Source organism: Poecile atricapillus, chromosome Z, assembly GCF_030490865.1.
Source record: "Poecile atricapillus isolate bPoeAtr1 chromosome Z, bPoeAtr1.hap1, whole genome shotgun sequence".
Classification (NCBI taxonomy): Eukaryota; Metazoa; Chordata; class Aves; order Passeriformes; family Paridae; genus Poecile; species Poecile atricapillus.
Genome location: NC_081289.1, coordinates 74,723,623 through 74,738,830, shown reverse-complemented (window position 1 = coordinate 74,738,830; position 15,208 = coordinate 74,723,623). Strand labels below are relative to the sequence as shown.

Sequence of the window (15,208 nt, the reverse complement as noted above, 5' to 3'; positions counted from 1 at the left end):
TTTTTACGTTGAAATTATTAGTGATTGCACACTTATTCACTGCTTTTTTGACTTGTGATTCTTAGTTTTCTTGAAGCAGCAGCAGCACAGCCTGAATGTTGAGCATGTTGTCCTGGCAGATGCTGACCTTCACCAGCAGCCAGTTCATCATAGCTTTTTTTTTTTTTTTTTATGCCATTAGTTTTTTGAATTATGAGCTGCCAGTGGATGTAAGATATTGTCTTTCTTGCTTTTGTGAGCATTAGGTACTGCAGTACAACTATGAGCACTCAGTGCAGTCTGTTTTATGTTCTCCCATTGCAACTTCATGAGCTTACACAGAATTATACCAAGAGAAAACTTGTGGGTATGTTTGGAGATCTGTTACTGTGATGTGGCAATGGCAACCAAGGAAGAGAAGGACCATGCCATGAAAAGGTAGTTTCCTTTCATATATAGCAAGTGCTGTACAGACTGAAATTTGATAATTTCATTACTTGAAACAAGTAAAATGATTATTTGAGAATTATTAGTTTTTTACATTCAGTTAATAATGGCATTGTTAATTAATAACAGTGCTCTTGAAATCAGTGAAACAGTTTATATCTGAAAATGCCCAGACCAGCGTGTGGTTTTTAAAGGATGGAGATCTTCATTTTCCCTGTTATAGGTTTCCACAGTTAAATAAGGTAATAGCATTTAAACTTAATTTTAAAAAAGCATTTATTTGTTGTAAAATTGTCTGTAAGCTTTCAAAGGTCTTAACTGTTTTTTTTAATTGCCGTTATTGAAATCAGTGATTATTTACTTGGCATCATTATGTGATCAATGAAAGGAGGTGTCTTAGGATTTAGTGGTGTAGAGATACAGTCGTTAAGTGGAGAAGGAATACTTAATTTCATTGGCCTATCTGCATTGCAAAAGCCTTTATCTGGCTACTTTTTCCATCCACAAAAAGTTTTTATACAAGATCTCAGTGCCTCAGCCTAGGTGTTGAGGTACATTTAGCCATCTCTTTCTCTAGAGAACTGTTGACATCCTTTATGATAATTTGGTGAAATCAAAACATCATATTTTTAAAAAAGCTGTTGGGTGTATATAAGAGTTAAAATGTACTGTGTTACTGGAAACATAATTGCTAACCCCCATTAAGAGCTGCCTGACTTTCATTAAGACCTGTAATACATGTGTGTGTGTTTGGAAGATTTGCTAATTATTTAAAAGGTGAAGGTGACATTTCTCTGACATTTCATATGTATCTTGAAAAATTAGCCTTCTGAAAGTCATAATTAAAACAGAAAACAGAGCAGACAACTTAACTGCACATTCTGTTATGATAGATAGGGATTCAAAAAAAGAAAGCAAAGGGTCAATCATATTGTAGTATTCATAATTATTGGGTTTTTTTAAAATTTATATTTATACAGAGTATTTGCTGATACCCAAACCTTTCCTAAGTAAGATCTGACAAAGATTTTTCAGGTTTTTGTCTCCAAATATTTCACCAATCTCTTGCTTAATACTTTTTCTTACTGCAGTTTTCCTGGAAAAAAAAATAAAGTTACTTTCTAGCCTCTGTTGAAACTTCAAGATATGGTATATTAGGAATGAAATGCATAAAAACAATCATAAGAAAAAAAGACATTATTTTGAAAGAACAAATGTTTTTGATATTAAGTTGAATAAATTTCTGAACTTGTTATAAATTGCACGTATTTTTTCTAAATAGAAACAGCCTTTTAAAAACTTTTAGTATTAACATTATATTGTGTTGTTACATTTCTGCAGACCAGCCTGTAGTAACACTGCCTGATTTCACATATACCAATAATGACTTCTGAGTTACCAACCCTAAATAAATGTTCCTGAAGATACCAGGTCACTAGAAGTGATTAAAACAAAAAAAAAAACATGCCAGGAATTTTCAGGAAAAGAAGAAAGAAGAGAGCAGAAAACATTACATCACTGTATAAATTGATGTACACCTGCCTCCCAAATGCCATCGAACTGCAGAATAATTTAAATTGGAAAAGATTTCAGGGGGTCCATCTGGTCCTGCTTCTTGCTCAGAGCAGGGCCATCTTTAATGGCTGCAGACCATCTTTTGCAGGCTGCAAAATGCTTTATGCAGGTTGAGGCTCTTAGCAGGTCCAGTGATGGAAGTCCCTCCAGGAAACCTATTTCAGTATTGATCACTGTCCTCATTGTGAGGTTTTTGGGGTTTTTCAGTATTTAATTAGCATTTTTCTTAATGCATATTGTCCTTTTGCTATGTATCACAGAAGAGTTTAGCTTCATGTAACCAATTATATTTTCAGCTCCCTTAATTAGAAAACTGATGTAGGAGAATGCAGAAAGACAAAATAACAATGCTCAGATATTTGGAGGAGCTTCTGTAGAATTAGTTAATAAGTAGATTGGGCTTTACAGCTTGAGAAGTGCAATGAAGGGGAGTGTGATAAAGATGTGTTTAGTGAGTTGGGTGTGGGTATACACAGGTGAATAAGGAATAATGACTGTTCTCTGTCTTTGCAGAAGCAAGAACTAGCACTCATCAAATAACCACAGTAGGCAAATGATTCAAAACAAGCACACAAACATGTTCTTCAAAAATGTGTAATTAAGTTGTGGAACTGGTTGCTACAGTCAGGGGTTGTAATAGGTTATATAGATTCAGTAGACAGCTGAAAAATATGGAAGGAAAATCCTTCCCTGACTGATGCCATGAAACATCACATCTTAACTAGTAAGGCTGATCTTACACTACAGGTCCTCAAAGGACAAAGACATGCTCTGAAGAATTGTCATTCTCTTTTTCTTATGTAGAGGTTATTACTCCACTGGCATAGTCTGGGATATGCCTTTGGTCTGAGAAAATATAACTTACCAAATTTCACACTACTAAGTCTTGTTTCTCAAGCTACCCTCTGCAATTCAGATTAAGGAACATTAATTTGCATCTAGCGCAGTATTTTACAATATGTGTACATCAATGATACATCATTTCTGCTACTTTGGAAGGTGTTACTAGTGTTTAAAACAGAAAATGTTGCTTTATCATAAAACTATTTTTGAATAGCTACATTGTTTAATTGGTTTCACTGTGTACTTCAGATATTCTTAATTACCTTTGAATATTTAAATTTTAAATAACTGTATTATAATCTATATGGCTCTGCACAGTTCTAGGTATCTACAGTAGTAAACTAGAAAATGCATATTATAATTCCTGGACACGGACTCCAAAGAGATGATCTACTCAGCTCAATCAGCTTATATTCAGCTGGTTTTATTTGTGAATGCCATGTTAATTATCTGAAATACTCTGTGTTTTTTGGTAAAGATGGCTTGATTCTTTATCTGGTTTTCTACACGTGGTCTTTCTGAGACACCTAGTTCTATCATGAATGGGACAAAACACATCCCCCCCCTCACCCCCCAAAAAAAAAAATTCTTTTGAGGAACAAGATTAGTCTTATTTCTGAAGTCAAATCATAGACTTTAGGGATATTGGCGATGTTCTGTTGTATGCTCAAATTTTAATATGTCAGCATTTGCATCTCTTTCAGTAAGTGCTAATAGCTCTAAAACAGACATATGCAGATTTTTATGGTTTAGTATATCCACTCATCAATTGGCAGGCCATAGTTAATGTCACTGTCTAAGTTTATGGCATGCTTTTAGTGCTGCTCCTCAATAACTTAATTTCTACTACTGAACTGACTAATGCAGATGATCATTTTCAGAAAGTTATTTTCTCTATTTTGAAGAGCTCCTGCTTGAAAATAACAAAATTTCAGTCTCAAACCATACTTCTACAGACTTTGAAAAAACCAAAAATATTCCTTGTTCTGCCCATTGTCTAAATTTGAAGCCTTAGGATGAATGTTGCTCAGAACTTTTTTCATCAGGGAAGGTGTATCTTCAAACGAACAAAAGCTAGCATTTACTTTACGAAAACTATATTAATTGCTCTGGCAGATGCTGTCTGTATGTCTGTTTCATCTGTATGTTCATTGAATATCTTGTTTGCAGTAGCTGCTGGAATTTCCCTGTCTGTTTCTGTCTTAGAGCCCTTGTACTGTACTGGAATAATTTTCATGAAAATCTCTGAGGACCAGTTCCCTAGCCAGATCACAGAAACAGTGATTTCACTCTCATCTTTTAGATATCACTGATTATGATCTTCTAATTGAAATCTCTTTCTTCTGAGAGCATTTTCTCTTTGAGTTGGAGAGTCATCATCACATTTCCAAATCTGAATTTCCTGTGAAGGTTCTGTGATTTAATTTGCAAGCCCACATTCAACTTCTGTGGACAGTTCACATCTGACTCATGAGGCATTTTTTTCTTTGAATAGAATAATATTAGAATATAGGCTTATTTATATCACTGTACATACATGGTTTACTGGTGTTTTAGGAATATTCAATATATACTGCCTTGTCCTTTGTCTCTTGCTGTTAATCTTCCACCTTTGATTGTTATCATTACTATTTGCCTGTCCTTCAGAAACATTAATTCTGTTTTATCTTTATCTTAGATCTCTCTCCAGCCTCTTATTTCATTGCTTTTCTAAAAAGAGTAGACTATTTTTCTTTGATGATAACATCTAAAATATAGCCTCAATTCTGGATTTATACAGCTAAAATCTTCTGGGCTTTTACATCATGCAGTTCAATTTAAGCAAAATCTTTTTTTCCTGTTGTTTTGTCTTGCTTCTGTTCATTGAAAATACTGTTGTGACTATGACTCATCTGGCCTGTCTTCTTGATTGTGTCAGTCAGCTGGGTATACTGTTTTATTTCTCATGCAGTGTGAAGATTTGCAGTGATTTTGCTCAATGACAGAACTGTATGCTTGGCAAACGGAAGACTGTTGTCCATGGGAATGTATCAGTTGAAAGGCATGGCCACAGAATATAAATTGTAGTGAAAAATCCACTAAAACACACAGAACCTCACACTGCACAAGGTCCCGCAAAGAGAACATAGGAAACACAGAAGCCCAGGTTCTACTCATACATAAAGATGCAACTGAAGAAATCCTCAAGTGAAATAGCAAGTGCTTCACTCATGGTTTTCAGCTGACCCGAATCCTGCGCTCCTTTCTTGTTTCTTATGCTTAATCTCTCTTTTCTGTCACTTGTGAGAAGAGAAAGAATGGAAAGTGAAAAATCAGTAGTGTCAGAATAGCTGTCTTCTGTTGTGGTATTTCTTGAAAAAAGCTGAAGTAATTGTTTCCCCACTTAAGAAGGAAAAGAAAACAACCTGTATTCTTCCGTTCCAACACTCCATTAGGAGCTGCCATACCACGCTTCAGTAATACCAGTAAGGTTATAGTCCTGCAAGTGTGAGCACATCCCCAGTTCTTCCTGTTTACTCCCCAGCTGTCTGCATTAGCAGAAAGGCATTTCAGTGGTTCCCAGTGAAGCTGACTTGGTGTCTGAAGTGTGTGAAATTCCCTGGTTTATTTCAGGTGTTCTCCTAGGCTAGGCTCTGGGCATCTCAGTGGTGTGAGTGGGATAGCATCTCACCCCACACCTTATCATGGTTAAACCTGATCATATCCTGTAGCGTCGGGTGCCATGGTCAGGTGACACTTCCTTCCCAAAAGCACCCCCAGGGAGGAAGGTATCTGGGCAGGCTGCAATCACACTCACACTCACAAGCATGCCATGGATGATGATCAATGATGGAGAGCCAGGAAGGGTCCGTGTATGGAGTTCCAGCAGGGTTTATTGCAGCCACACACTAAAAGGGTCCAGGAACAAAGACAAGGAACAATGGAGGGTCCAGGAATATATATGGGTTTGAGGGGGTGGATCCAAGGGTCAGGGTCCAATAGGAACAGGGTAAAGTGGTGCATAGGAGGGGTCAGGGGGAGGGAGAGCCAATGGGATAATGGGGGTGGAGGATTGCAGCAAACTGGGGCCAATGGGGAAACAGGGAAGGGAGAACTTTCTAGGGTAAGGACATAAGATAAAGAGGGACAGCCCACAGGCTCACTGGGTACATATAACTGGGGGGCAGTGGCATTGTGGTGCAAAGAAGTATGGGAAAAGGTTTTTCCCTTCTGTTCTTATATGGGGAAAAGGGGGAAAACCTTCTCTTTATGCTTTAACTTCATATATTAGAGGCCTCCTTCCACACCATTACTGCTTTTGGCTCTGGAGCCTCCATAATATCCCCCTCCTCAGTTATATCGAGTTTATGATATAGTTAGTTTCAATTTGTTCTGAGTCATTAGAAACATGGCTAGTCCTTAAAAGGGAAAATATCAGTCATGCATTTTTCATAATTCTTTTTATGTGTTCTCATGACACAGATGTGTTGAAACATACTTAAAGAAATAGGTTAAAATGTTTTCTAATGACAGCTTGTATTTGCATAAATGCCTAGCTTCTAAATGGTAAAGTAAAATTTTTTCTGTAATAATTCGGTTATTGCACAAAATATTATGACCTACAGGTTAGTTTGCTTTCTAGTGAAATTGGTGTTGCATAAAATAAAGAAGTGAGAAATCATGCTACCATTTTCTTGATATCTGTTAAAGTAATTCATTTGAGCCGAAATGAAACTAAATCAGCTAATACGCTTTAGTAGTTGTGTTGTGTGTGCTAATAAGTATATTACTCCATAATGTTCTCTATATCATCCCTGAAGCAGAATTCTTAATTCCAGTGTCTAGCTCAGGTTTATTAGTCTGATAGTCACATGTCTTACAATTTTGAAACTTTTGTCATGACTACATATTTGACATGTTTGTTCTGTTTGGTGACATGATGTCTGTTGGAATGAGCATTGTGTGGAAATGTAATGATAATGTAATGAACTTTCTGAGCAAATAGTGTCTCTGCTCTCTGCTAGGTTCCTTCAGAAATTTTAAATTACCTAATACCCTGAGACAGTCCTTTTACCTACTAAATCCTTTGTTGAATTGAGAGGGGCTTGACTGAGAATTTCAAAATTTGATGTGACTGGGGAGAGAACAATGAAAGATAGCTTTCAAAGAAGTGTATTTACTTTTATTTTGTAAAATAGACTTAAAATAACATCCTGATTTAACTAGTAGGATTGTACACACTCGTACAAAAATACATACATTTAAAAGGAAATAGATGGTATGTTCTGGGTTGCAGTTTCACACTGGTTTAGAAATATATATATAATGTGCATTAAAAAAAAAAACCCTTTTCACTTTTCTAAGTGAAAAACAGGTTTCCTGTGAGATCAAATGTACCCTCCGAAGGCATGCTGCAGTTGGGCAATGGCAAAAAAAATCAGATGGAGTAGAAGACTACTGTTGTAGCTTTTTAGTTTTATCTAAAATAAATCTAAAAATACTTGAATTGTATGAATAAACTCAGTACTGGCTACAGTTATGTTTTGTCATATGTTTGGTTATGCCTGCTGTGCAGACAGATTCTGAGTCTTCATTGCTGTAAGATATAGACTAGTTTCAACATGTCAGGGGAAGGAGTTATGGAAATGCTAAATAGTGTTTATAAATGTACTGCAGTTGGAACAGGACGTGCTACATTTTGAACAAAGCCAAAGTTTATCCCTTAAATCCACATTTCAATACTCGCTCTTATTTAATGCAACTGTTTGCCACTGTATGTCATTCAGTGGTGCTTATCAAAGTTGTCCTAGTCATTGAATTTGGTATTTCGAATCAAAAAAGCTCCCTCTTGTCAATATTTTTTGTTAAGGAGAAACTGAATGAAGGTGAAAGTGGAACCTTGTAGTTTGATGTTGCCACTAGATAAGCAGGCTGTTACGCACTTGAGTCCACTAGAAAAAACTCTTGAGTTTTGGTTGTCGGAAATGAAGTAGAATGTCTGTCTCTTTTGATAACTTATTTTCTTCTGTTATGTAAAAAGTGTACGTTTAATTTGTGTTAAATCTCATGGTTCACTTCAGAAGAGACGTGGAGTGTTTCATACCTCAGCCAGCACACAGCATCATAAGAATAAAACTCAGGTTTCAGCACAGAGTTGTTTTATTAAAATTAAATTACCTGGTATATTACAATATTTAAGATTGATAAAATGTGTAAAAATGTTATTGATGGGTAAGTGGGCACATAGTTAATGAGTATTTCTGTGTTAGATGCATTCCCTATCAGAATTTTCCCAATTTGACTGGTTTTTACACTCTTTTATTCAATAGCATACAAATAAAGGCAAACTGCAGACTTCTGCTACCAAATAAATACCCTTATTTTGTTACCATAACATTTAACCTGTATGTTGTGAAATAACCTCTATTTGGAAATAATTTTCAAAGGCTATTTTGGTGTACAGAATGTATATGTTTTGTTGCTTGTTTGGAAGTCCTGGAATAAACTGAAGCTACATTTATTACATTATGAGATTTTTGGTTTCTTCTGTCAGAAGCATACACTGGAAAAAGCAATTTTTCTTTGTAACACTGGCAAACAGTTGCAGTCTGTCTTCATTATCAGTTTTTTACAGTTTAGTTAACCTAAATCTAATTACAATGAGGTTGTTAATCTGTGATTTTTCTTCTTCAAGTTTATTTACTTTGAGTACTCATTGAACTATCTTTGCTGTTTCTGAAGGTGATTTACAAGCAGTAAACTCAGTTTGTCCATGTTAAAAGTCCTTTTTTTTTTAAAGGATTGTTATTAATTTGAGAGCTTATAGTAAGAGATGAAGGAAAATACAGTCTTTGGACTAAGTCAGTTTATGAGACCTTGGAAATTACGTTGGCTTCTGCTGAACTAGAGATGCTTAAAGGCTGTTTCAGTGTTCCAGTCAAAGCCCTATTCTTGCAGAATTTTAAATCCAGACAGTGGCTGCACTAACAATTTACAGTAATGCCAGAGGAGAAATGGCTCCTATTACTTGCAACAATGGGTGCTAATATTTACAGGTAGTCTCTTATTAGAGAAGAACCTGTTAATAAAGGGGAAAAAAATCCTAAAGATGTATTAAGTAATGCACATACATAAGAGTTTTTTTGCCATGTCGGGGTTTTTATTTCATATTTTTGAGTCATTGTCCCTTTAAAATAGTTATTTCAGGAGAACTGAGACGTATGTCTCTCTCTTTTCAGAGTATAAAAGAATTTCAGTTTTCTTTATACTTAGAATAATAGCGCAAAATATTTGAGGAAATATGTAATTTGTAAGTGGTTAAATTGATCTGAGTTCAGTCCTGCTGATGTTGATACTTCCTGGCTTGTATCAGTAGCAGCTCAGCCTGTTTTATTTAAGTGAAATTCAGGATTCTATATTGCACATTCTCTAATAAATCAGTTATCCTGGAGATATGCTTTTTTTTGTTGTTCACTGAAGACTCTGGCCTTTCTCATAGGATAAGAAAGATAAAGTCTCAAGATTTGACACGATACGTCATTCCATAGCCGGAATTATAAGGTCTCCAAAATCCATGTTGGGTTCATCATCGGTAAGTAGTACCAATACTGCAGTGTTGTGATATATTCTGTCATTTTTACAGCTTAAATAAGATTTATTTTTTCTTGAAGCATCATGTATGTCCATCTGAATGGACAAAACTTACATTAAAATGATGTTATATAAACACTGTTCTGATTGATTAGTATACAGGATAATATCGTGGTATAATGGTATGTCAGAACAACTTGCTACACTTCAGGAGAATCACAGTTTGTGTGTTCTTTGCAGTGCCCAGAGTGGTGCTGTATTGTTCAGAATATTCTTCCCAACGAGGCTGATTTTTGAAATGCACTGTATGATAATAATTTGTGGTAAGCTAGATGGCTATACTTGTTTTACCAATTGTTGCAATAATTGTATTCCTCATGTTTGTTATTAAAAGCTCCTATGTATAAGCATATATTGATACTACTGCTGGTACTATTTAAGTAACTTAAGTGTTATAGATCTTGCTTAAAAACCCATTAAAAATGGTTGTTGAATATCTCTGAGGTACAGTTAGCTTTTGTTCAAATTCTGTAATTGCTGCACAAATGTCCTTGTTTCTTTTATTTTTGTATTTCCTTTTGTTTGTTTCATATGAAAGTTTGCAAGATCAGTTAAAATCCTTGAGCACCATAGGGATGTGTCAGATTTTACTTGAAAACCTTCTGTCTTTTTTTTGAAGTGGTGGAACATGTCAGCCATAACCCTCACAACATAAAATCCAACCAAAACAACAACTCAAAAAGCAAGCAAAAGAAAAAAAAGAAACCTGAAAGAAAGTTGGGCAAAGTTTTTAAAATTGTTTAGAATTGCCTTTTGATTCTGATCTCGTCACCTAAATATAAGCTCAAAGTAGCATTCTTGAGAAGACTTAAGAAGCAATGAGTCTTCTATTTTATGCTGCAGGATTGCATCCTAGGACCCATTAAAGGACACAGCAAAACATAATGAAGGTAGATATTCATATATATAATATTCAGAATGGATGGAAAAGAGAACAATTACATATGTGTAAATATACATGTGTATACAGAGAACAACTGTATATAGTGATGAAGGAATGGGAAAATAAATATGACCACGAGATAAAATTAGGGTAGAAAGGCTTTTCCTGTGAAAAACATGAAAGTTGCATGACATTTGAAAAGTAGCAAGTAAAACCTTGTTAAAATATTGAAATATCCTTAATGTTAAACAAAATCTCCATATTATTGCAATCTTCATTTTATAAAAGTTCTAGTTGTTGTAAAAAGGCAGCATTTCTTAGTAAAAACTGATTAAAATGTGTATTTCTGTGATCTCTGTTCTTTATGTAGGTGAGACACAGAATTCATCTCTATTTCCATGTAATATAAAAATTATGACTTCAAAACAAACCAAAAAGCTTCCACAGACCACAGAAAAAAAAACTTACCTAAAACTGCTTCATAGTAAATTGGAAGAGAAAAAAAAAATCTCAAGAGGAAGATCAAAATAAAACATTTAGATTAAATCAGGGAAACTCAATGTCAAAATGTCAATTGGTTTAAAGTGTCTTTTTAAATAGTCTATGTGCCACATTCTGATTTTCATTCCATGGAAGCTGATGTAAATCTGGCTGTAGATACATGGTAGATAAGATTGGTGAAATCTTGGAATATGTTTGGGAGAAGTAAGATTGGCATTGGTTCATTTGAGTCAGAAAATAGAATATGAGTAACAAGTGGAATCTTGATTTCCTGTCACTTAAATGACAACTAAATGACTTCAGAGTTAGAATGTATAAACTAGCTAATTTTCAGTTTTGCTTTTTATTTTGATTTTGTGATTTTGTGTGTGTTAGAAAAGCTGACCATATGTATACAGCTGAAATTTGCATCACAAGTTAGTACTTAGCTATTAAATGTGGTCAGCTGTTTCCTGCTGACAGCTATATAACCGTGCTTAATTGCTAAATATATAAACTGGTGGTTAAAACTTAATATCCATCATCAAAATATTCAAAGTGGTTATTGAATGTGTATTATAAAGTAATATTAACATCCGTTAAAAAATATATTATTTTTTTTAAATAGGCCAGTACAAAAAGGGATCTCAAAGCAGTTTTGGAAATGGACCAATATTGATCCTCTTATATAGTCTAGTCTAAAATGTGAGCTTACCTACCTGTTTTCAAATTATTTAAGTATTTAAAGCTTTTTAAGTATTTCTAAGTATTTAATTTTTAAACATATTAAAACTTTGGAAATGGAGCAGTATCTAGGTTTAAATATGGTGCTATATTAAAAACATTGTCCAGTATTTTTAATTGGTGGGATAAATTGAATTGTGTATTAGAGAGGACTAATTTTTTATAAAAAAAAATATGAAAAAAAGTTATAGGGAAGTCGTGCCATTCTAAAAGGCAGTAGATTTTGTGTGTTGACACTGAAATTCTATACATGCTCTCAGAATGCAAAGACAAGAAGTAATACAGGCAAAAAGTGTAGTTTGTAAAGAAAGAAACAAGGCTAAGGATTGAGGTAGTTTTTCTTGGATGAAATGCAAGCCAGTTGTCTATAACAGCAAGAGATGGAAGTTTAATCAAATGAGGAGAGGAAACACAACAGTGAGGGTAGCTTTCATGTGTCTGTAATGAAATGCTGTGAATAATCTGAATGAAAAGTCTGAACAAATTGCATCATGAATACCAGCTTCTGCCTCCTGCATTTTTTTTTTGATATGAGACATTTGAGCTTGGCGCAAACATCTGTTTTCATTTATAAGATTATTTTTTTTAATTGTTTATAGGATAATAGGTGGAATTAATGCTTGTTTCAGATGGTGTATTATTAGCATGTGGGAATGAGCCAGGTATGTGGAGACAGAATATTCCATAGGGTATTGTCTCAAATTATCAACCTAAATTTATTGCTTTACATTCTCATTTGTGTCAGTGCTAATCTGTTACACTATGAGAGAAAAATACCTTGAGAAAACGTTTTGTTTGCTCAAAGATAAAAAATAAGGGACTACTGAAAATTTGCATTCAGAATATATACAAAAATAAAATACTGAGCATGCTATTAGTGTAATAAAATATCATCCCCAATATTGTTTTTATTTAATTGGTAGTGCAAGTGAAGGAATAATATATAATATTTTGGAGTCAGAAATAACACACTGCTGTTTGCTCAGTTTTTCTCTTGAAATAAGGGAAGCAGCTGGGAATGCTTCTTTTTACTATTGGAGAAGAGCATATGTTTTAATGGATTGTTAAACAGAGAGCAAGGGGTTCAATATAAGGAAACAGGACACTACTAGATCCATGAGGACCATGATGAAGTACATAAGGCCATCTCCTTGTAGAAGAAAAAGCATGATTAAATATATAAGGAAACACCCCCAGCCCCACCCAATAATCCATGACTAAAATATGGCAATAAATGGAAATCTTGAGGGGAAAAAAAGAGGCAGAAAAAAAGGGAGGGGAGGGAGAGAGAGTTGAAATTTGCAGTATGAGTTCCTTTCTGCACAATTTGGTTAATTATTGTTACCTTCCACCCAAATTAACAACAAAAATCCTAGAAACAATATTTCTTCCTTTAGACTGTTGAATCATTTAGTGCTTCTGTAAGTGTACATACAAATGAGCAAGAAATCCATCCCCCAAATGAGATTGTAAAACATTAAGGCCTGGAATATAAACTTTTCATATTAACTTGCTGGCTGATATTTAAGCAGAATTTAAAGAAAAGAGGTGGAAATTCCATTTTGTGCAGGTAGCTTTTTTTTTTTTTCTCCTTCTCTATTTTCCTCAAAGACTAATCTATCATCTAATTCTAAATATAAAATGCAGTAGAAATACTAGTACTGAGTAAACTGAGTTGAAATCAATATTGAAGTAGATATATATCCTGCATTGGTCCTGTTCTTTCTGGGCTTTCAGCCATGTTTTATTCTATAGCCAGTCAGGGTCAATACTGTATCATAGAGAAGATATGTTGGAATTAGAAGACTTGTTCATGAAAATAATGCCATTTTAATAACACTCAAGGCAAGAATAATTGCCACTTAATTCATCAGAGAAACCACCTTGATATGATAAAAAGTAAAGGTAAGGTAAAGTGAAAGACAATCAACAGAGAAAACTTTGTGGAATTTCCACTGTTTCTTTCTAAAGTAATAAATAATACTTCAATCAGATTTCAAAGAGAGGGAAAATTGGTGATAGAGTTATGGACCGTAGTTATCTATGTCTGAAATGCTCTGTTTTACTTCCATAAGCTCTTTCTCTGTCATAAAGGCTCTTAAGATGTTTTGTTTTGGGATTTGATCCTGATTGAATGATGCCTCAGCCTGCATCCAGTCTGTACATAAGTGGATGTTACAATCTGGTGGCTTCCTTTTTAAGCTATAAAATAAATTACATGTCAGGTTGTTTGGTGTTTTTTTTAACTTTCTTTTACAAAGACCACGAAGTGGATTAGTAACCCTGTATTGTCCTTTTATCCTTAGGAACATTCCCTCTCAGTTAGGAATCCTTTCCTGTGTTAAAGGGTTTGCTGCTCTGAGCATAACAGAGGTCTAGGTTTTCTTTCAGTTCAAGCTCAGCATCTTTGAACAATAAATTTTCAAGTAAATAACATTGTCTAACATTTTGAAAGCTTTTCTTTCTTTTAGGAATTTGTGAAAGAAAATGACATAACATCATTTAACATGTTTAACAGTGGTGGACAGCTTTCATCTGGGATGTTTTAAACTGCTGATTAAATTTAAAGAGATTACTACCTTTTTGGCCAATAAATATCTCTGCTTTTTAGCAGCTCACAGTGCTGATAAATACTTAACCTTGGAATACAGCTTTTGCCTCTAAAAACTGTGCAATTTGTATTCAAGCTGTAGTTATTTCTTACATAGTCCTTCCTGTCTCTGACTCTGTTACAGGGCACACTCACTCTTTCTAGTGATGAGCCTATTGGTTATAGTCCTTGTTTCAGATCTCAGAATTTGAAATTCTTGATGAGAATTTTGGCGATGATGATACTCTGTGTGTCTGTTGATGACTGAGAACACAAGGGTCTGTTGGGTTTCTAAACATGTTCTCCAGTTTTCCATCAAGATCCTGGATTAAACTAGTCCTTTGAGGTCTAACTTCGGCAACCAGAAGCCAACCAACAAAGATATTTTTTAGTAGCTAAAAATTTATGCAAGTGCTAAAGAATTGCAGATACTTGGAAACAAGAATTTCTGTGTTATATATGAATTTCCCATTCCTGGGTCTGCTCATTTCCACTCTGAGAGTCTGAGACCATTCCTAGTATTTTTTTAACAAGGCGAGGCATTGCAATCTAAGTATCTTCTGAGGTAAACCTAAAATGTACAGATGGCTTTCAAAATGGGTTTTTATCAGGGCAGAGCAATAGCAGAGGTTAATTCAGAATGATATGCTTTGCTTCCATTTATTTGATTGTCCTTCATTGAGATGCAAATCTCCATGCTGTTACCTAGGTGCAGTTCAGGAGGCTGGGGAGCATTCACATACCTGTTCTACTCACAGTGTGCTCTGCGTTATGTTATTCAGAGTTTTACCACTCTAACTGTGAGAATTTCTATGAGCTCTGCCAATGTTTTTGAATTATGTGCAGTGTAAATAAGGTCTTGCCTTCCTACCCATGACAAATCTGAAGTGGTCAGTCACAAAATATAGTTTACTTCAGTGTTTTCTTAAATAATGTAGGCATGTTAAAATTAATGTGTGAAATCATAGATTAAAACTCACTGACTGCTACTTACAGCTAGTAGCTTCCATTTGCACCCAATTCCATGTAATGAAAAT

General features: G+C 34.7%; 1 protein-coding gene across 3 annotated transcripts in view; it reads left to right on the top strand.

The window, feature by feature from the left end:
* Positions 1-15,208, top strand: part of FER (FER tyrosine kinase) — a 151,599-nt gene that overhangs the window by 68,416 nt on the left and 67,975 nt on the right. For all 3 annotated transcript variants that reach the window (XM_058826024.1, XM_058826022.1, XM_058826023.1), the window contains one exon: positions 9,323-9,415. In XM_058826024.1, coding sequence (XP_058682007.1) covers positions 9,323-9,415 — 93 coding nt within the window. The remainder of the gene's footprint in view (positions 1-9,322; positions 9,416-15,208) is intronic.